Here is a 23,180-nt window from a genome sequence, read left to right on the forward strand (position 1 = left end):
TTTCGCAGTTCGCCACGTCAAGTAATTTCGTAGGCTCATTCTATATCAGATTCACACATCTTAAACTTGTCAATGTTTACTTGTCAATGTTCAGAGTGGACTTAGGGATCTTTGGTTATTTGGTAAATACAAATTTCTTAAAATGTGCTAATTGTTGCTGACTTCAGCAAGGCCATTAATCACGAATTTCGGGGCCTTCGTGGTCCCCGACGTGAATTATTTCGGTGTGCGGGCGTGCTAAAGAATGTGACTAGGAACTTTTTAACGCTCTCTGCCTGGTCTACTTGTGTGCACAAGCAGCGACTTTGCAGCCTACCGGCTGCAAAGCATTGACTGTTTGACTGCTTTGTCCATATTTGGATAATGAGTAAGAAAGTGCCTTAGTCTCAATATTTTTGTTCACGATTGTAGTCTACAACATTAGTCATTTTGTCTAAATTAAAACTGAAGACGTTGATAAAATTTACCACGGGTTGACGACAAAGATGACATAGCTAGGACATGCATAGTCAAGTTCTCTTTTCCAAAAGTACTTAAAAGTCGATAATGAATTTCATTCTAGCTTCCTTGGAGATATGATAAACATTACACATCATTATTTTAGGCCAGCCACAGCAAAGAAAAAAAAATTATAATGTTAAAAAACAATTGATTTTAAAAACTCAGTTTATTACTCGATATTGTATATAACATGTGTTTGAAAACATATGTATAAGGATATTTAAGCACGATGTTTAAATGAAATGATTGAGCGCGTTAAAGTAACAAAAAGCCTGGGAGCAATGTTGCTTTAACGGCATTGGATATCTAATTTTTTATAGTGGATTAAAAAGTATGTTACTTATTTAGATTACTAGTGAATTGGCAGAATATATAAAAGAGTTATATAGTTGCCCAGCTTAAGAGATTATTAAATTGGGGTTGAGGTTGGAATTCAATCATTTTTGTGTTGTTAACTTATATTATAAAATTTTAGATTCCCTGTGTTGAATTAGCTCCTGACCTGTGAAACCAACCCCGTCCCCGAACATTTTGGAGAGTTTTGTTCTGTTTCTTCTTGTTTCAACTGTCCCAAACATTACAACATTGGTGTAAAGTGAGCCTTTTTAAGCATAAAGTTTCCTCACAAGCATTCAACAATTACTTCACCGAAGTTTTTGTAAAACTGAGTATTTACCAAATAAATTTGTTTAACAAAACATACTACTCTTTTGTGCTCAATTGCAGGGAAGGAAAGGGGGTCGAATAAGCAAAGGGGGGGGGGGGGGGGGGGTGGGTAGTCCGACATATCTATGGCCTACGCCTAACTGTGCAACCTCGTGCCCCCTGGTTACTTAGTTGTAAAGCTCAATTTTCAAGACTGTTGGCGGGGCTATCAGTAGTTTTCTTTAGTGGAGTCTCGGAGACCCAGTCTGTCAAGTAATTTCAGCTGGGGGTAGAACGATTAAAAGCGTCACTTTGGATGTTGGTAATTGTTTATGGTAAACTGGAAGGCATAGGAGGAATGATTTCAATTCCGATTCTTATGTAGTTTTGCACGATTCGGGTAAACTGGCCTGTCGAAGGTAAAAAAGTGATGTAAAATCTTCCACTTACTACTATATTGTTAAAATTTTTCATAAAAATAGAAATTATGTTTAAACTGCCTTTTTAATTTAGGTCACGTCGTTGCTTAGAAACGCCCCTAATGCGTTATTTCTGGATTTTGTGAGAATTTTTAGGCACAAAAAGAAGCTATACTTATAAAATTTTAGATTAGGTTGGCGAAGGTTCTTGGTCCTGTATCCAACCTCCAGGGCTTGTTTGGGTTTTTGTAAAAAATAAAAAACCTAATAAGTTTGTATAAAAAATTTTTAAAAAATAAAAGACCTAATAAGCCCTGGGGACGAGGTTGGTGCTGTACCAAACACACTTTCAACATGGAAAAAAATATAGGGATAAAGTCTCGAGACTTTTTAGCAGTTTCATCAAACTGCTTATAAACAAATTTTGATAATTTGATAAACCAAACAAATCTTGAAGGTATATAATCGAGAATCAACAATTTCGGAAATTCACACTGCGCTGGTAACTCGAACCATTTTTTGAATTATCTTGTATAGTACTTTCCCTATTCTACTTGGGGTGGAGCAAAAATTGACCGTGGCCTTTTTAACTAGACTTAACTCTTGTTGGCCATATATTAGGGGTTGTTAAAAAAAGAAAATTTCGGAGTAAAAATTGTAATTTGCGTGGGGTATTGAATTTTTAGGGGGAGAAATTTTTTGTTTTTTGAATTTTAAAAACTGCTGACATGCTTGAGTGTGGCAGGATGTTGTATTGCTTATAAAAATATTCATTACATGTTACGAGGTGGTTACTAAAGTGTTTCTAAGATGTTTGGTGTCTAGAAAATAAAATACAGATTGTTAAAAAGATTTATCCATCCAACGAGATGAAGAATGAGCCTAAAGACGTCATAATATCGTGATTTTTTACCTTGATCATCTCTAACTAAAAATGATGGATGACATTAACATATTTATACCACGTTTCGACCATTTTCTAGCACTTCACGGTATATATAATCTGTAAAGCAAGATGTAAATTTGGCGTAATACCTTTTGAGTTTTAAAATACACACCTAAATTTTCTAAACAATACATGCCCTACAATATGTTAGCACAGGTCACAATTTGTACGCCTAATTTGTATGGTTGACGAACCCTATTTTCGAACTATAGATTTTTGCGCGAAACCAATTTTTTTTTGGTATTCAGTCCACAAGGGAGCTACGTATCAAGTTCGTAGCATCACGAACTTTTAACCCAGAGTAGGCTTGTATTAACACATTCTACAATTGTTTGAAGTTTGTTACTTAAAATAAGTGAATATAGGTCCCGCATAATTTATTTTTCCCCAGGGACACTCGGGCCTAAGAAAGATGGTTTTGCTTATCCCACCCCGAACGTTAAAACAATCTGAAACATCGAAAAACATGTTAATTTCCCAATAAAATCCAACATCAGCTAAAAGAATTTTTAAACTAGATTTTAGTTCTTCGGATTACAAAAATACTTCCAAAGAAGAAAAGAAGTAATTTGAGAGAAAGACTTGAGCAAAGTTTCTTGTGATGAAGTAACTAAGATTTTTTGTATAAATAATTATTTACTCCATATCAACATAATATAAATAATTGAAAATTACACTTCTTTCTCGCACTCTAATAATAAAAACCATAATCAATTTGGTAAAAATTTAAAAATGTGAAATACAAGAAATAGATTAAACAAAAACTTATTTCGCGCCAAAAATTAAAAAAAGTAAGAAATTTTTACATTTATGGCGGGCTCAAAAACATGTAAGAAAACATACACGCGCTATTAATGTTATTTAATACATATTTCTGAAAAAAATGCGATTCCATATATGACTTGCCAATGTTTACAAAAGTTAAAAAGTTTTCGGTTTTAATGCACATGCGCAAGCATATTTGTAGGTAGAAAATATAAACAACAGACCACAATAATCACAGAAATCCATCCAAAAAAAGAATTATTCGTCTGAAATTAGTGAATATTTCAAGAAGAATTAGAATATAGTTAAAATTTAGTTAGGGTTAGGGTTAGTTCCTCCTGGATCTTATGCTGCCAAAAAAAATCTTTTATCTTTAATAATAGTCATTTTACCCTGCGTGAGTCCTGCTTTTTTACCCTAAGCAAAAGTGCGTGCATGCGCATTGTTCTCAAAATGTAAACTAAAAACTTGCAAAAATTGGTTCACGCTAAGTTTATTGACAAAATTCCAAAGTTTCTCAAACAAAAGTATTTAAAAACCGTCTTACGACGGTGGTTGTATATTGTCTATTTTAAGTGCATTATTTGATTTAACTGCAGGTCGCCCGTTCTGAACCCTTGATTTAATTTCATCAAGCGCTTGCTCTACTTGCAGCATTAGTGTCTCATCATACTTATCTTGACTACCCTCCACCAAAGTACCCTCCTTCGCAAGCGATTCATTATTTTTTGCAGCAGTAACCTCCTCACTACCTCTTACGGCGGTACCTTTCTCCGCAATTACAATACTGTAGTTTGCGGCAGAGCCTCCCTCCTCCGCTGTTGTAGTACTATTAATTGCGGCAGAGCCTTCCTCCTCCGCTGTTGCAATACTATTAATTGCAGCAGAGCCTTCCTCCTCCGCAGTTGCAATACTGTATCTTGCAGCGGTGCCCTCCTCCTCTGCAGGTGATTTACTATTTCTTCCAGTTACTTGAGTCGCATCATCTGTGGACGTTTTCTCTTCATCATTAATGTTAATAATTTCAGGGTTGGTGGAATTTTTTGCGTACCTTTTCTTCAATAAATCTTTATACCTAATCCGTACGCTCTCCCCCGTGATCAAGTGGATTTCAACAGAACGATCCTTGTGCACCAACAGTTTGCTTCCGACTAAATCTCGCTTACCAGTGATCGACGATACTATAGCGTCATAATTGCTTTCAATGTACTTCTGCACATTATACGGTACATCTGCGCTGGGAATGAACCTTAATTCTTTCTCTCGGTCACCTTTAAGTAAAGAACCAGGATCATTGGTTTTGTTCTTAGTTGAACAAGTCGCCGAAGTGTCTTTTGACGTATACGAAGTACCAGAATTTTTTTTTAATGACTCGAAGAGCGGGTTTGGCGAATCAGCTTTTTCGTCTATCACAATAGGCTTCTTGGACATACTAGTTAGTTTTGCGTCAGTAGTTGTGTTCAAGTTACTAGACGTTGCATTTGTGTTTACATGACTAGATGTTGCATTTGTGTTCACGTGACTAAACGTCGCATCTTTGTTCACGCGACTAGATGTCGCATTTGTGTTAACATGACTAGATGTCGCATTTGTGTTCACGTGACAAGATGTCGCATTTGCGCTCACATGACTAGACGTCGCATTTGCGTTCACGTGACTAGACGTCGCAGTTTTGTTCACGTGACTAGACGTTGCAGTTTTGTTCACGTGACTGGTCGGTTCATTTATGTTCATGTGATTGGCTATCGCAATTGTATTCACGTGAGCTGATATTGTAGTTGTAGTTACGTGACTAGATGTCGCTTTCGTGTTTACGTGACTAGACGTTGCATTCAGGCTCACGTGACCACGCACTTCATTTATGTTCATGTGATTGGTTGTCGCAGTTGTGATCACGTGAGCTGATATTGTAGGCACGTGACTAGATGCCGCATTCGTTGTCATGCGACTTGATGTGTCTGTTTTGTTTAAATGACTAGTTGCCACATTTGTATTCATTTGACTTGATGTCTCAATCGTACTGGTGTAACTAGAAGACCCATTAGTTTTCACGTGACTAGCATTCGTAATCACGTGACTTAATTTCGCAATTGAGGCCACGTGACTAGATGTTGCATTTGTGGTCACGCGTGTAGATATCAAATTTTCGTTAGTATTTCTAGACAGGGCATGCGTAAATGTGTCGGCAGAATTCTTCCACGTGTTTGAATCGAAAGGGAATGACGCTATGTATGATTCAAGGTTCTCGCATGCGCTCATACTAGAAATGTTCTCCACGGAACACACATTGTATGTAGCCGAAATTAGGTTCGTACTTTTTTGTCTGTTGTTTCTGATACCCTTACAGAGTGTGTTCAATATGGCGGTACTGGATGAATTCACAGAGCGACTCTTTCTCTCCGTATGCCTATTCAAACAAGATGTAACGGAAATCGGTTTGATAGGTGGATTACTAACCCAATTCACAAAGCAACTCGTGGTTTTTGCGTTCGTCTTTACACAGGATGTCGTTGTAACAGAGTTTACGCAGTTAGGTATGGACCGTTGACACGCACTAGTTTGTGTAGTAACGGAAATCGGTTTCATACCTGGATTTATACACCGCGATATTGTATTCAGGCTTGGATGCGTGTAGAGAGAATCCGGGTTGACGATCAGATGGTTAGGCCTTGCATTTAAGCACCCTGACGCATCTAGGAATGTACTTCTGCAATTTAGGGGCACATTTAAACTGCGAAAGTCACTGGCAAAACAGGATTGTTTCTCAACCCTTGATATCGCAGGAGTAGTTGGTAGATGCGACAATCGACCTGCCACCGGAAAATTCTTTGACGTGCGTATGGAGTGAACATCGGAAATCATCGGAATGGTTGGGCGGATGACATGCAATTGTTGAGGTGATGCAGAAGCGACCGTTTCAGGTTGATTTGGTGTCACGCCTGATGGATCACCCTGGAAACCTAGAGTCATTAGTTGTCCCAAGGGTGAAAAGGCGTTTGGCGTAACTGTCGACAAAACGTTTGGCGGAATAACCTGTGGCGTGTTATGTGGGGATGCTTGAGGACGTACAAGCCGCGGAGTGTTGTTTAGAACATATTGTTGAATAAGTGTAGTCGGTTGCCGGACTGAAGGCATTCGCTGTATTGCAGTCATCGGAATTTCAGGACGGTAAACATTTTTATGGAAATTCGAATTAGTCGATTGCTCGAACATCATCATTCGAAAAGAGTCCAAAACAAATTTGTGTGGAGGAATTTTTAATAGGTCTGGCGTCGCACGTAATACTAATTCCTTTGCAAAACCGAACCAAGTCGGTGGAGCGAGTCCATTTGTCAGTGTATAATTGCGAAATCCAACAGCTAATTGATACACCAGTTGAACTCCTTTTCCTGAAACCTCTTTTAATTGCAAAAGCAGATAATCATTTAGCAGCTTTAGTAACGGTGAGGGTGAAGAGACTACAGCTTCTACGAAATCCCTAGCTTTTTTATAAAGGAATTGAACATGCAGCAGGGAAAGCTCTTTCATCGGAGACTGCCAGTCTTGTGTCTCTAAAACTTGGCGAGTAACACATAAACCAACGATGCTGAGAAGATTTTGTGAAACTTCTTCCTCGGAAATAAAGTGTATGCTAAATGCCACATATTTGATGACGTTGATGACGTCTTGGAAGGAGCTTATCACACGTTTCGTATCTGCCGCCGTCGGCATAGTTGTATTTGGGGGGAATAACGTTCCGATTGGCGGGAACGGCATCGCATTATTTGACGTAATTCTATTGCTGCTACACGTTACGATATTACTAACTGGGACAGATGAAACATGATGAGTAAGATTTGGAAACTCCGACTGTTTTAACACATCGTCGTCGTCGTCATCGTCGATATCGATAACTTCTTGTTTCACACGTGCCACGGCAGGTAAACCCTTCTCCGCAGAGCTTGCATTGACCGACTCTTCCTGACACACTGTTGTGCTGGTAACCTCATTCGTGGATAGCAACGGAGTGCTACTACGACAAGTAGTAGTAGCTGTTGTAGTTGTCACAGTGGGTGGACTATGATCAACTATGCTTACGTCATTCACCATCTCTGTCTCATTGTTCTTTTGTGGGCTGGTACACGAAGTCGTTATAGTCGTGGCACTCGTTTTGGGATGTAGGGACGGCAACGTGCATTTCTTTCGATTGAGGCTACCGACTGGACTATTGTCGAACACGATTTTGTTAACTAAGTCTTTTAACAAATTCGACGTGGTCGAGTCAGCTTCATCTCGAACTTCTTCCGTGATGTCGCTGGGAGCTTCCGTACTTGGTAACGATGAAGAGTCTGCAACACTCGAGTCAGACTCTTCATCGGGCTCGCTGTAGTCAGTATCGGAATCTTTGGTCGTTTCTTCTTCAGCTACACCTTTCCGGTCTATTTTCTGTTTTTCAAGCAGCTTGCGAATGACAAAAGATGCTTTCAATTTCGCTGTACGTTTAAACAATCCCTCGTCACACTTTTCCGTCTCGCTCAATTGTTCGTCTTTTATTTTTTCTAAGTTCGTGAACACATTCGGGACGTCGTCCATGTTATCCACCGCCATGACGTCGTCAGATGCGACGTAGTAAGGACGAAGCCTGCTGATACCTTTCTGCTTCACGCTGTTTGACTCATGTTCCTAAAATAATATAAAACATATAAACAAATAGAAGAAATGAAAATGATATCAAAACACATCTGAACCATCACAGGCAAACCGGGCCAACAAATTGACTAACACTCGAATCAACACAGTTGGCCACCATGTTGGCGCGATAGCAACCAACACGTTGATGAAGAAAAAAATCATCCAATGGTCGGCAAACATTTTAGATTTCAACTCTCTCTTTTGGATGTTTTTGCTCGAATTTAAAACAACGTCATTGACAAAAACATAAGCATTATAAAGTAAAATGGCTGTAAGGATGGATTTAGCACTAAACCCCAAAAGTTATGCTTGGAAGACGATATTAAAAGGTAATCAACTTCCTTGAAGCTAAACCTTTAAGATACAGACGATACTACTTCTTCTATAAAAATGTTATAGAAAAGGATTTTTTCGAAGTTAGGGTGTACCCACTATACGTTGGGTCACTTGAAGTTCATTCATGAGCGAAGTTTTTCTGAGAAATACTATTGAAGAAGTCCTCATTGGTTTCAATCTGAGCTGAGAATAATACTTGTGAAAAAAAACATTCTAAAATAACCGTCATTCTATGCCAATAACTGTCCTATCTACTAACTGCCATCATGGAGTAAATTTCAACAAAACTTTTACACATTTTTATAAGTTTCCCGTTTTCGATATTTTAATGTTGGCTTTTCCTTCCAATATCATGGTGACCAAGAATTAGAGGTAAGAATCATTCGAGACGAAAGGATGTTAAAGAAGCATGCATCCATTAAAAGGGATCAAAAAGTAAACAGCCGGGCAACTAAAGAACTGTGGATCACCTCAAGGAGGTGTAAAGAGAGACTGTACTGTGACTCAACACCTTAATCTCTTCGAAAAAAAAGAAAAAAGAAAAACAGCATAAACAAGGAATAATTAGAAATTTAATCAAACTCGTTTATTTTGGTTCGGTGGAAAGGTATTTCCGGGGTAACTACTGATGCGATGGTGGAGAAGATAAAAATTTTGGGGTAACTATTGATGCGGTGGTGGAGAGCATACCATTTTCGGGGTAACTACTGATGCGGTGGTGGAGAGCATAACTTACTTGCAGACCAGTTCGTGAACAGACCTATTTCCATATCCATTTTTTTCCGCGGATAGATACGAAAATACTGAATAACATGAACACGAGATTAGTTATGAGGTAATTTTTAGTTTGCAGCAAAGTAGTGCAGATATGGTTTGTTTACTTCCAATATTTGCAAAATCAATTTGTCATACAGATTGTTATTAACATTTGGTGATAATATGGGATAATACCCTGTATCATTTGGCCGTTCAATGCTTTTGTTTATTATTTTTGGTATTAAATAAGATAGATATTAGCTAGCTTTAAATATGATGAGTAGCCAGTTGTCTGGCTGACTTGTTCCTAACAAACGTGAAATTTCAAGCGGGTTCCCAGTTTTATTGAGTGTTCCTTATTTTTCAAACAACATCTGAAAAATAACACTAGCCAGGCTCACTGACAGTACTTTTAAAATAATAGTTGACCTTGTGGCTGTTTGTGGGCGTTTCCCAAATGAGGAAAGCGTATAAAACCTACATTTTACACATTTGTGATTTCAGAAGTATACTAATTTGAATTGGTCGGGCAAGTTGGACTTTAAACTTTTGTTGGAATGTACCTGCTTATTTGTGTCACATTTTAAGCCTTTCGCGTAGAATGTATTTAGTGAAAAAAGTTATTTAAAAGTCCAATATATAAGGCCGACAACTACTTCACAAAGCAATTTATATCGAAAAAAATTAACATATCCATTTTTTATATTTATTTTAAAGTTCAGACGGAGTCATGACTTTCCTGTAAATTTGAGGATATAAAACCTACTTGAAATGGAAATAATGGTACTTCAATATCTTGAATTTATTGGGTTTTTTTTCCAGCCGCCATATTTAACGGTTTGTCGATCTCTTATCAGAGGAAACAATGTGAAATTTTTTTGTGAACTTAAAAACAAAAACATAAATACATAAAGCCCCTGGTTTTTAGGAACATTGAGACTGAGATTTTGCCAAAAAATAAGCACGTTTACAGCTAAAATTTAAACTTTCTTATAAAAAAAAGTTATGTATTATTTTGTTTTCCTATTTTTTGATAAAAACCTAAAATAGGATGCTATTTAAAAAAAAAAGACTTTACATATGGAGATTTATGATAAGCTATAAGCTCTTTTGTTTCATATTACTTACAAACTGTGAGTATTAAGGTTAACCATTACAATGCTTGATACAAAATGTAAATTATTGACAGTCAGTAAGAGAGGGAGTAGTGACAGAGGGAGTGTGAGTATTGACAGCCAGTAAGTTATAACAGACAATAATTCGCAAAATTTTAATTTTAATTTTGTGCGCTCAGGTACTAAAAACCTGCTCTATGGAAATCCACCTTTATGCTGCAGAACTTAACTATTTAAAGTCTTTAAACCCCGAAAGTTCTCTTTTATTTCAATGTGACATCACAATTTATGCAGCATAATTAAATTAAAAATCTAAACTATATCGAAGGTCGTAATTATGCATAAACAGGGTGTTTACTCAAAAGGTGACCTCGATTTTCCTGACATTCTTGACAGTTTTGAATTGTGGCTGATGAACTAGCTGATAGTTCAAGAAAAAAGAAACCAAAAGTACGAATAACAAAGTGAGATTCTCTCCAAATTTTCATTCCAATTTAAATCGTACAGCATAGATTCTATTTGTGAAAAGAACCAAACTTACCTCTAACTTTCTCTTCTTGTTGTCAGGAGTATCTCTATTCAAAGTTGCGTCACTTGAATGTCTCTGGATAAAAAAAGATTAAACAGTTACAACAAACCATGTGAAATTACGATATTTCCATTTTAACCATAAATCAACCAAGTCAGCAATCTTAGTACTTTAAAACACCAAGGCAACATTTTTTTATAAGGAGAAGAACTACCTGTTCTTCTAAGACCCTTTTCTTTTTCTTCTTCTTCTTTTTTTTCTTTTTTTCCTTCTTTTCTATGTTTAATTGAACATCGTTTTGAATTTTCTAGATTTAACATGCATACAGCATAATAGCACAAAGAAAACATCATAAAAGAATTATCATAGATAAACATTTTGGCATCTATTTCTAAATAAATTTATTGGCAACTATGTATACAAATTTTACTACCAGATAAGAGAATGACACATTCTATTATTAGCCTTGTTTTTTCTTTAGGTATCAACCTTAAAACATACTATTTTCCCTGCACAAATATTTTTACAAAAATGTTAAATTTATATGATTACGGGAATGTGAATCAGAGGGTTCACAAATATCATTATTCATTTGTCATAATAAATGCATTCAATTGTAGAAATCTATAAAATGAAAAATATCTTTCCCCGACTACTGACTTAGCTAAGAAAAATAAAATCTGACTTTCCAGACACACTTAGCCAGGGATACACTAACCTTCCAGACTCATATAGCCAGGGATAAAATTTTGTCTAACTTTCCAGACACTCATAGCCAGGGATTTCATTTTCCCTGACATTCTAGTCTCACTTATCCAGACACTATGAACCCTGCTGTATAAATCTTACCATGTGTAGAACAATCAAGCAAAGAAACATACTTCAACTAATTTTTTCTCTCTTGTATGAACTGATTCCCAATAAGCATTAACCAGATCAATGCATCCCTCAAGATTCTCTTCTGGTTCCCAACTATCTGCCCATTTGACTTGATAATAGCGACAACCATCCTAAGAAAATAAGAAAATAGGTTTGTAAAATATCTTTTCAGTATTTTACCATAAAGCATCTGTAAAACAAATCTTAGAGTTCAGAAAAATAAAAATAAAAAAATGTTTATTCATTGTTTATTCATTCAAATTAAATTGTGGTGTCAGTCAAAAATTAACATGTTACACTTTGAAGACAAGCAAACAAAATAATGCTGAAGTGTTATTATGTATCCACAAAATAACACCTTAGCATTCTTCTGTTTACAATAAAAATTTTAGAATCCTCACAATTTTAGATAATTTATTTTTATAGCTACACAAGATACAAAGCCCAAATGTTTAAAAAAGGATTGGATTTTTACATGAGTTTTTATAGCTACAATTGTTGTTATTGTGAAAACTTATTTAATCTTTGCTCTCATTTTTTATTTTTCTGAGAGAAATTTCACACTTCCTATAAAGTAAAAAAGTGTTTGCTAATGTTTTTTGTGCAAAATTGTATTACAGAGCTATCTAAAAATCTCCTAGTTAATTAAGTTATCACCACCTTTATTAATATATATACTAGTCGATAAGGCCTGTAGAAAAATCCACTTAGGCAGGATAACAGAGAAAAACAACCATCATTTAAATTTTGCTGACGTCAGCAGAGACCTGTCAAACACAAAAAATAATTTTCAGAATTTTGTATGCCTGTTGCCTTCCTCGTATAATCTTAAAACGCTGATCAAGAAAATGTATAGGATCATGTACTTTTGACAAACGGGTGCAGGGATATTAGGGTTTAAAGGTTTTTTGGTGACGTCATTAACCCGTCCATTCCGAAACGGATTCGGTGACCCAGGTTTGGGAAACTTACCCAAATTGGTCCCAGGTAGTCCCACGCAGGATATGACGTCAAATATTTTCACCCGTTTCCAAGTTATTTAGCCTTAAATTTAAAAGTGCAATGCAATGGCTTTACTAATCTTAATATACATTTCTTTAACGTCAATATTGCAATAACATCAAAGTTTGCTAATTTACAGAACAAATTTATAGGCAATGTTTTATAGACGTTATCAAAGAAATTTTATTCACTTTGCAAAAGTCACAGACAGACAGAACTGGCATATTATTATAGAGATTTTGCAATATATATAGCATTAGTGTATAACTTTTTTTCTAAAAGATATCAAATCAGTAATGTAATTTTCAGTTGCTGTAAAGGATGCCTTGTTATAGAAAGTTGGTGATTGTAGGATTTCACTATTCCATTTAGCTGCCTGGAGCCACCCTCAAAAATATAATTGGTTAGTGGCACCCAACCAAATCACTCTGAAAGCTGATATTTAAGTCAGGGATTGGTAATTTTAAACAACAAATTAAACAAATTGCTAAAACTTGCCACACACAGAACGATAGTCCATATTTTTTTTTGCATCAGGGCACTGTTTTGCACATCATAAAACCATGATTTGATTAATTGTTTTTTCTTTCTCTCACTGTGTGTCCGCCATTTTTTTAATCCTGCTTGTTAGTATCAGATGAAATGACTAATTGTCAAATATACAGAAACCAGGCTGTGCAGAAAATTCGAAATATATAATTCTTGAAATTGACCATGTTTTAAACAATATGTGCAGGGGCTTTTTTTTTAATAATCATCTCATATAATAATACGAAGAGTGCATCTGTGTATAGAGCAAATGTGTTTATTGTCCTTAGATGTAGCCAAAAAACTTATGTCTCAAATGTTAATTGATAAATTAAACCTTGCGACATCAATAACACTAACATGAACCTATACATTTTCTTAGTCAGTGTTTCAAGATCTATATGATAAAGGGAACAGGTATAAAAAAATCTGAAACTAATTTTTTGTATATTTCTTTGTCTTTACTGACATCAAAAAGTTATATCTTCTGCACATTACTGGCAACGAATAAACTATAATTTGCCAATATGTGGATTTTTCCATGGGCTTTATCAAATAGTGTCAAAATATTTACTTGTTAAGTTCATATACCATCATGAGTAGACCAAATTAATGAAGGCAAAATATTTTAAAGCAGTTTTTAGAATTAACAGGTTGAGATGCAAATTAGGTGTCTAATAAGTCTACAATAGGCTTTTTATGCGATTATCTCGCTTAATCAGGTTATTAAAATGATTTTTTGCTGCCTATCAGAAGATATAGCATTTTGCTAGTTTGTTTGCCGTAGCTTAGTGGTTATAACTCTCATACTTTGTGCAGGAGACGCGAGTTTGATTTCCCTTGACGACAATTCAATATTGGCAAATGTTACCATAGTTCTTGGTTAACCCAAGCCATGTGAGGAGAATTGGGGAGATGGCACAATGAATGAGCCGTTGGACATTGCAGGGAGTTGTCCGGTAGAGCAACAAGGATTCTTATAAGCTGCATACGCTGTAAAAAGTATGGGTATTTTTGGGCAAGTTTGCATTTTGAAATAAATTTAAGATGAAACAATGATGACAATGAAACCTCCATAAACCTGAACAATGCTCTGAAGAAAGAAGAAGAAAAACAAACACTAATGATTCAAAAAAATATAAAAATTAAAATAAACTTACTATGTGGTAGCGAAATTCTTAAAGAACTGTTTTTGATGGTTTTTAATAAAATTAACTTTATAAATAACTTATAAACTTTATTAACTCCTTTCTCTTCAAGCACCTTGTCTAGTAGAGCGTAGGCCCTAATTGAGTCTGAGTAGCTAAAATGAGCATTAGGCGAACGTCACAAATATCTGGTGTTAGAGTCATTTGAGCACTCAAGATAGAGTTGGTCGGTCGGCGAATGATAACTTAAAAATTCAGAAAAATGTATCAACCATCCAGCCATTAACACGCGCCATTATATTGCCGATATTTAATGATAACTTTTGCACATCGTTTAAATAGAGTTTCCATGCAACGTTCTCAAATACTTCTCATAACCCTTTTCGCATTTTAAAGCCTCTCCATCAAACTGACTGATAGCCTTGTTGTAGAGCGTTAGCTTCCAGTGCGGGAGGTCTTGGGTTCAAACCCCAGCCAAGTCATGCCAGAGACCATAAAAGTGTGAATCTATCCTTTCTGCTTAGCGTTGAGCAAAAGAATAGGATTGATATCTTAGGCGGTTGTCTAGTTGAGCGATTGCTGTCCTTGCATGACTTTCGTAGCTCACATGGGAGCTATCCTAAGTAAATAATTTCAATAAACCATGGCCCCTCCTGGAAATAATAGACAGGGTATATCCCTCAATATTTGTGAAGCTAGACTTTTAAAATATCCACATCTATCTATCCATCTATCTATCTATCTGCAACTGCCAATTTAATTCGAAAAGACACCCAAACTAACCCTTATATATGTGGGTCAATTACGGCTACAGCACCCTCATGTGTAGAGTACGTACCCTGGGTCTGCCTAGCTCAAAACAAGCATTAAATACTCTAGGACTCCCCATCTAAGCCATGGCTCCTCCTGGAATAATAGACAGGGTATATCCCAATATTTGTGAGGCTAAGCCATGTCAAAAATGCACATTTATGCTATCTATATCTGTTTTGTTTTACAGCCATGGTTAATTCTGAAAGGAGATAAATTCATTGCACGGATCTCCTAACTAGTCTATGGAAAATCTCCTAACTAAGCTGCTATCCTATTTGGCGTCATAGTCTGATTTGCGGTTGTCCCTTTGGTGGAACTGATCAACGTCAGAAAGTACTTCGTTATTATTAAGTTATCTATTGTAGTTGTTAAATAAAAAGCTACAGAAACGCAACATAGGAACATAGATCTTGATGGGAAGACTATAAGATGTTTAACATTATCTCAGCGTTCCTACCTGTCCTATTTTTGAATCGACCACTTTCTCAACAGCAAATACCGGTGTGGTGTCCGCCATTTTCCATTCTTACTTACTTTCCGTCGCTGACATGGGGCGCCATTATAGAGAATAAATCGAGAATGGAGTGCAATATTGACATAGTAAATTTTGATTTGCATTTGGTGGTCGACTTGACTCTTGCTTCAACATCCATAAGAAAAATGATTGTGGTGGTATCTGTAATAATATAATACGAAAAGCTTCAACAAGAAGCCCTGCGGCTTAAAGATTTCCGCCATTAAGAATAATCTGAAAAAGTATTGAACTTCGAAGAGGACTGAGTAATATTCTAAAATTTTAAAATTTAATTTTTGATTATGATTTAACTGTAAATCATAGCTAACTTAACTTAGATAAAATTCTCTATAAGAACAATTTTAAAAAAAAAATAATAAACCTGAAAATTGATGAATAATAAAACCAAAATAAGAACAACGGTAAGGCCGAGAATTTATCTATTTTTCCTTTTTCTCTGAAAAACAAAAGGTGGCAACAAATTTTTTTTTACATCAGTTACGAAAGGTTATTTCAAACTACATATTATTATTTTTTCTTTTAAAACACACTTATAACGATTTTATAGAAAAAGCAATCCTCGGAAGTTGCTTGAAATTCAAAAAAGCTTCCTTGCCGTTTTCGTCCTTTTGTCTTCGAATCGATTCACCTCCTAGTGTTAAACACAAGAAATCAAGGTGTGACGCGTTGAAATTTTCCTTGAACTTTCCCTAAATTGGTTCACTCTTGAATAAGTTAACATAGTCAATGTTGTCTATTTTATCCGTTTCATTTGTGTGGGTCGATGAAATACCCACTATTGCAGAGTGTGAGTTTGATGTTGTGTTGTAACTTCGTTTTAACATTAGGTTGTATAACGCAAACGTTTTTAGATTGTAGTCTCTCGGCTTATACATGTCGTAAGGCTTTACATTTTCTGACAGTTGGTTGGGGGTTATTGTTTTGTCAATGTACTTTTCTTGTTTCACAACCTTGTCCTTGTCCAACTTGATGAATGTTTCAATTTCGTACTTCACGTTAACTTTTATGCGGTCGGATACGAATGTCGGTGTATTACCACTTTGCTCTAGATATGGTACACCGTTTATTACCATTATTATTCTACCTCTAATTTTATATTTATTAAAAAATAGTTGGTGGGGCAAATCCCCAACGGAAGTACCGTTGTCAGCGTCCGAATCATCGAGGAAAAAATAAAATATGCACTTCTTTCTTATTCTTTGAAATTTGTCATTGGACCCGTCTGTTGGATTTGGTACAGCTACACTGTTTTCTACCACCAGTTTTTAAGAAAGTTTTAAAAGTGAAAAGTATAAGTCTGTTTTTTCAAATTCTTTCGAAAAAACTTTGGGCACCAGTATTATGAGATCACTACTGGGTTTCTCTACCTCGAAAAATACATCCACGTCACCCTTTAATTGTTGTCTCTCACCTTCAAAGTTTGGTATATTTAGACCACGTGTTTCCTTTATTGTTTCAACACTATCATCAAACGCCATTACAGCACTGTTAAGAAATGTGCAAAACTGTTTTTGGTGGGGGTAGTCATGCAAGTAATTGCGCTCATTCTGCAAAGTTTTGAGGTCTTTTATGTTCAGTTTAATATATAACGAATCTACTTCGAAGTCTTCTATTGAACACCAGAATTTTGGAGAGGTTGCTGCGGATTCTTCGAGCTTGAAACCTTTAATGTTTTTTAGATAAAAGACATTCTCTAACTTTACTAATTGCTGGTTGTTGTTCAACCCGTAAGTGTCTTGAAATATATTATCTACACCAATTACAATAAGTTTATTTAATGTATACTCGCTGGATTGCGTATCAAAATGACTAATTACGTGATCATCATTTTTGCATAGGTATTGGGTTATTCTACTTTCTACTGTGATATTTGAGTAATTGATTGTTGCTTTGTGCTTCGATTGCTTTGCAGCAATTGAATGTAATCGTAGTTTTGAGTCTTTTTTATGGGTCCATAATCCTCCAGTGGTACTGGTACAGATAAATTCTAAACAGTTATATAATCACCAGAATTAATATTTCTGTTTTTTTGTTTTTTTTCCAACAACGGTACTAGTAATTTTATCATTTGTAGATGAGCATGTCGTTTCTACGAAGTATCTTTTAATGCTAGTTTTTTATTATCTCTATAAAATCTTCCTGGTTGGTTTAGCCCCGTCTCTTTATCATGCAACACATATATTTCGATTCCACTCACTGCGTCTTTATAATGTTTCTGAGAATGTACACATGAGAGTTATCAAATATAGGTTTTGTGCAAGTTGACTTTTTGTCTAACGCCGATCTGTTATAATTTTTTTGAATTTTCTACCGTAGGCGATGTAAATTTTTAATTTCTATCTTTTTTTGCGCCATAACGTATTACTCTGTTCCGTGATTTTGTTTTTCTGTCGGCTATTACCATTTCCCTCGTTTATCCAAGGGTTTTTCGATTCGGTTTGGTGATATGCCTAGATGGTTGATAACTAAGGAATTCATTGACGTTTGTGCTTTTAACAGTAATTCTTTTAGTCAAATCTGTCTATTCGAATTTTTTAATTTGGTTAACTTCCTTTTGAGTTATCTTATTTTTTGCTCGGCTAAAAAAGCGTGACCTTTGTTCATTGATTTTGAAAAATGGGAGCATGCGTTTTCCCTAAATAGTTTTGATAAAAAACTGTTGTGAAATTCCCCACCTAAGTCTACCTGTAGGTAATTTGTTGGGTCCTGAATTTTTCGATTTCCGTAAAAAACTTTTTAAATTGCTCTTGTAGAATCTTTTTAAAACATGGATACAAGTAAACTCTTTGTGAATACACATCAACTATTACCAACACAAATTTCCCTTCCGTTGCTCTGGGTTTGAGGTAGCTTACGTGTGCAATATCGGCCTGAAACATCTCACCCCTTTTACCAACATAGTTAACAGCAGAGCTTAGTCTTACGTTTTGGTTCATTTCTACGTCCAGTTCCACAAAAAGGACTTCATCTTTATCGATAAGTCTTTCTATTTCTTGATGGTCGCTGAGCTTTAAAACTTCTGCCAGCGCAGCGTCGGGGAAATATGTGGACTTACTTAATTTACTCCTAACATTTTTCTTTAAAATATCTTTTACATTTTTTAAAAATAATTGGCTTTTTTCGTCGTGTGTTAACCCCCTAACGAGGCTTACAATGTTCTTACGCTTAAACATTTTCTCTGTATGAAATATTTACAATACGTTTTTATAATCTAAAGTTTTTTAATTTTGTTATTTTCTGCAACATCTTTGTTTTTAATCCGTTGAGGGAACCTTTAATTTTGTTTTTTGGTCTTTCGATAGCTTTATTATTATTATTATTATTATTATTATTATTATTATTATTATTATTATTATTATTATTATTAAACAATATTTATACAGGATTTTTTACACTTCAGTAAAATGAACTACTGCTATCATCGTGTGTCCTGTCAGTAAAAATATATAAAAGAAAGAAAAATATAAGCAAAAACTATTATCTACTAAATAACCACTCATGAGTTAGCTAAGAAATGAATATAAAACGCATGTACATACCAAGAAAAAAGAAAAAGAGAAAAAAGAAAAATGTGAAACTAGAATGCGCAAAAGTCAGAAACAGAAGCTACTTAAATAATTACTAAAAACATATAAAACATATTTTAAAAGCGAATATTTACATAAAATGTTGATAAACTAATTTTTTGAACTGAAATAAGTTATCGCAACAACGTATATTTAATGGTAAGTCATTGTATAATGCTGCAGCAAGATATTTGAAGGATCTTTTTCCGAACTCTAATTTTATGCGTGGTAATTTCACTAACATATTTCGATTCCGTGTGTTAATTGAATACTCGTTGATAACAAAATACTTATTGAAATTTTCGCAGACAGTGCTCGTCAGACAGCTTTTTACCAAAACGCATGCCCGTCCTTTCATCTTTCCTTCAATACTCCCAATCGTATTTTTTCCTCCAACTATTTGTCCGGCTCGATTTTCTATTGATTGTAACTTTTTTCGTTGGGTCATCGTTAATTTTAAATTTAAAAGAGAACTATACAACAAAATGGGTTCAATTACCATCTGATAGATTTTATAAGCAGCTTCAAAACTCAGAAATGGTCGCATTTTTCTAAGAAGGTTGGCTTATTGCGTGGTCTATCAATTTTTTAGCTCTTTCTTCGACTTGCGAAACAACTTGTTCTAAAATCTTGTCTCTTTTTAATCTATCATAGGCTATATGAACAGGGTATGAAAAGTCTTTATCACTTAGATTCAGAGACTTAAGAAAACCGCCCTGCATTTTTCTTCTTCCCCTCGAACGAACTTTTTTCTTTTTCCCGCTAACCACTTTTACCTTCTTTCTTTTTCTGCACATTCTTTTGTGAGAGTGAGGTCGACTGACCATGCTGTTTCGTATCTGTTCGAGGTTTACCTTGCGCCTGGTTGGCAATCACAAAAATTGTCTGAACTGTAGTATTCACGACCATCTGGGCATTTATGCAACCTTTCTCCTGTGCTGATGTTTCTGTAGTTATAACAATTATGTCCCTATCGTAAATCACGTAATCGGTGGGAAGCTTATTGCAATTGTTTTCAGGTTTTTTAATTTTTTTTAAAGGTCCCAGGCTGTATCTTCTGTCGATAATATAAGACACGGTGCTATCCAAAATTACATGTAGAGGGAGACTTCCCATCTTTTTAAAAGTAACCACACTGTTTCGTCGTGGTCGATGCGCATTATTCGTTTTCGTATTGCCTTGTTCTTCTGGTTGGAAAAAAGTCCTACTTCTTCCTTCAGGTGTCCACTCTGGGCTGTTTGCACTGTGGGAATCTTCCCTGTAATTTATTCTATTTTGCCTTTTTAGGGTAGGGTTTCGTGGTTGTTCTACACCTGGGTCAAAGTTAAATATTTCGCTACTAATTTGTGGTGGTCTCGTTACAGGTGGGGTGTGTGATATTATGGGTAGAAAGCGCGAAACTTGTCTTTCCATTTTCTATTGTTTGATGTTCGATGTCGCAAGACTTATGGTTAGGTAGTTCTAGTCCTCTCATTAAAATGTCATCTAGCACATTATCCTGCACATGTACATCTGGTATGGAAATACCCCCACTTTCACTGTCATCGTCATAATCATTGTATTCTTCATTATCACCGTAATTTTCATAATCCATATTTGGTAACCATGGAGCATTTCTGGAAATACCCCAAGTACCATCACCCTTATCCATTTCTTGTTCATTATCCTTTACTTCAGCGTCAGACTCATCTAGCGCTGGATGTTTTTTTTTTAATCGGCTCCACTCCGAAAACAGTATATATTCAACTTTTTTCAGAAAAAAACTCTATAAAATACTGTAGAAACCTATTGGAATGCCTATTTGAAAATTCTGAATTTCTTAATCGCTCTGAAGTTAGATTTCCCCTTTATTCGTATACAGCCGCAGCTGCAAAATTTATGTGATTGTCATTATTAGAAATTGTATCGAAAAGAGCGGTGGTCTAATAAATAAAGGTGAGTATATCAAGCATGATCTGCATATCACCACCATAAAAATACTGAATCTTTCTTGGGTCGAAAATACTTGTCAACACACTTATGTCAAATGTGATTGAGCCTCTATGACCGGAAGGATAGTTATTGTAAATTAAAAAAGAAGCGTTGGCAGCATCTAGCATTGTTCTATATAAACGAGTGCTTTCATCAGATCGGGGTAGGTGTTCCAAAAGGTTGGGGTGGATTGCGCAGTTTTCATAAAATTTAACAATGGGACACTCATCAGTTCTTGTAACTATCTACAGTAACCCCTGTATACTGCATCAACATAAGCTCTTGCAAAATTACCAGCACCTTTCAATCTTTTGAGCTCATTGTATTGTTGAAATAGTCTCTTTAAATACCCATAAAAATCATTTGTAAAACTTTTTCCGATTTGAAAATCGATGCTAAGTATTTCATGGTGTCTCATTCTAACAACTGGTAAATTTGAAGCCCTGGCATAAGATTTATATCAACCAATAAAAAATTTAATAAGTGGTTTCCAATTTGCATCTGTGTTTTCGTCATCATCATCATCATCATCATCATCATCATCATCATCATCATCATCATCATCATCATCATCATCATCATCATCATCATCATCATCATCATCATCATCATCATCATCATCATCATCATCATCATCATCATCATCATCATCATCATCATCATCATCATCATCATCATCATCATCATCATCATCATCATCATCATCATCATCATCATCATCATCATCATCATCATCATCATCATCATCATCATCATCATCATCATCATCATCATCATCATCAAACTCTCATAAAAAATTACTGGCTGTTGAGGTATGTCCCTGATAGGTTCAAAACGCAGGAAATGTGTAATAGGGTCGTTGAAAAAAATCCACGCATGTTCCAATATATATTGAATCGTTTCAAAACGCAAGACATGTGCAACAAAGCCGTTGAAAAGGATCCCGAGGTACTCGAATATGTGTGAAATATAATAAATGTGCATTAACTGTCAATATAGCTTGAAAAGTATGTTATTCATAACCTTACTTACCGCCATTGGTCTCTCCCTACCACTTGTAACCCTGGCATGCGTACAAGAGGAGGAGAGTAAGAAGTATAACAAGCAGGGGATTCAAGACCTATGGGAACGTATTGATGAGCTTGAGAATCGTTTAATAAATGAATGAGCATTGTAACGACTGTGAAAGGGTACTCAGTGCATATGAAAAATTTACCTGCGGACGTAAGTTTGTTGTAAGCGGTAAAATGCTATGCTGGTAATGTTATAATGTGTAACGAAGAAAAACGGCCTTACTAGAAATACTACATCTGGTGCGTAATCGATTTTGGAGTATTGAGTATTGGGGTGTTCTGAGCCGCCACTCACACGAAGATTGAAAACTAAACTCCGAAAACCAATACGCCTCCAGTCCAAAACTCCTCAATTCATTTTTTTTTTGTTTAAAAAAAGTGTTTAAAAAATTAAACAGGCGTATTGAGTTTCCGAGTTTAGGATCATGGTACGTATTCAGTTTTCAATCTGGGGTGGGTGGCGTATTGAAAAGTTGGTGTGTATTTTCCTATTATCATCAAACGGTACATCGTGGCACCTCACGAGAGACCTTATAGGTAAAAACACTAAAAATCTATTGCCCGAATGGAGTCACCCAGTACAACGCCGGAGCAGTACCGACGATGGATCTTGATTTTGAAGAGTACTACGATTGGGTTGAGAAGTATCGTCAAATTTGGGTTAAAATCGAGGAATTGATATCTCAGAAATTGACGACAGAACCGGTAAAAAAAACTAAAATACTGCAAGGATGCGATCACGACTAAATTCCACGGTATGCAGGTAACCTATGATTATCCTTGCCAAGCCAGTGCCATCCTGGCCCTATCATCCGTGTACGTTCAAGGCAAAAACTACTACCCTCAGGTGCATGTAGTGGAATGTAGATACAAAGACTTTAAAGTCGAATGGTTGCTGAGTGAGGATTAAATGTTTTACAAGCCCTATAGGGCTTACAAAACATACTAAGGACTTATACTCGGGCGGAGAATCTAAGTATTG

General features: G+C 35.7%; 1 protein-coding gene across 1 annotated transcript; it reads right to left on the bottom strand.

Annotated features, from left to right (window-relative positions):
• Positions 1 to 3,330: 3,330 nt before the first annotated feature.
• LOC130625454 (uncharacterized) lies at positions 3,331 to 15,727 on the bottom strand. The gene is made up of 5 exons (XM_057440555.1): positions 15,511 to 15,727; positions 11,565 to 11,693; positions 10,898 to 10,990; positions 10,696 to 10,758; positions 3,331 to 7,938 (listed from the first exon to the last, which is right to left on the bottom strand). Exons 1-5 carry the CDS (start codon positions 15,568 to 15,570, stop codon positions 3,820 to 3,822), a joined length of 4,464 nt encoding a protein of 1,487 aa, XP_057296538.1. The 5' UTR covers positions 15,571 to 15,727; the 3' UTR covers positions 3,331 to 3,819.
• Between the last annotated feature and the right edge of the window lie 7,453 nt (positions 15,728 to 23,180).

Source organism: Hydractinia symbiolongicarpus, chromosome 14, assembly GCF_029227915.1.
Source record: "Hydractinia symbiolongicarpus strain clone_291-10 chromosome 14, HSymV2.1, whole genome shotgun sequence".
Lineage (NCBI taxonomy): Eukaryota > Metazoa > Cnidaria > Hydrozoa > Anthoathecata > Hydractiniidae > Hydractinia > Hydractinia symbiolongicarpus.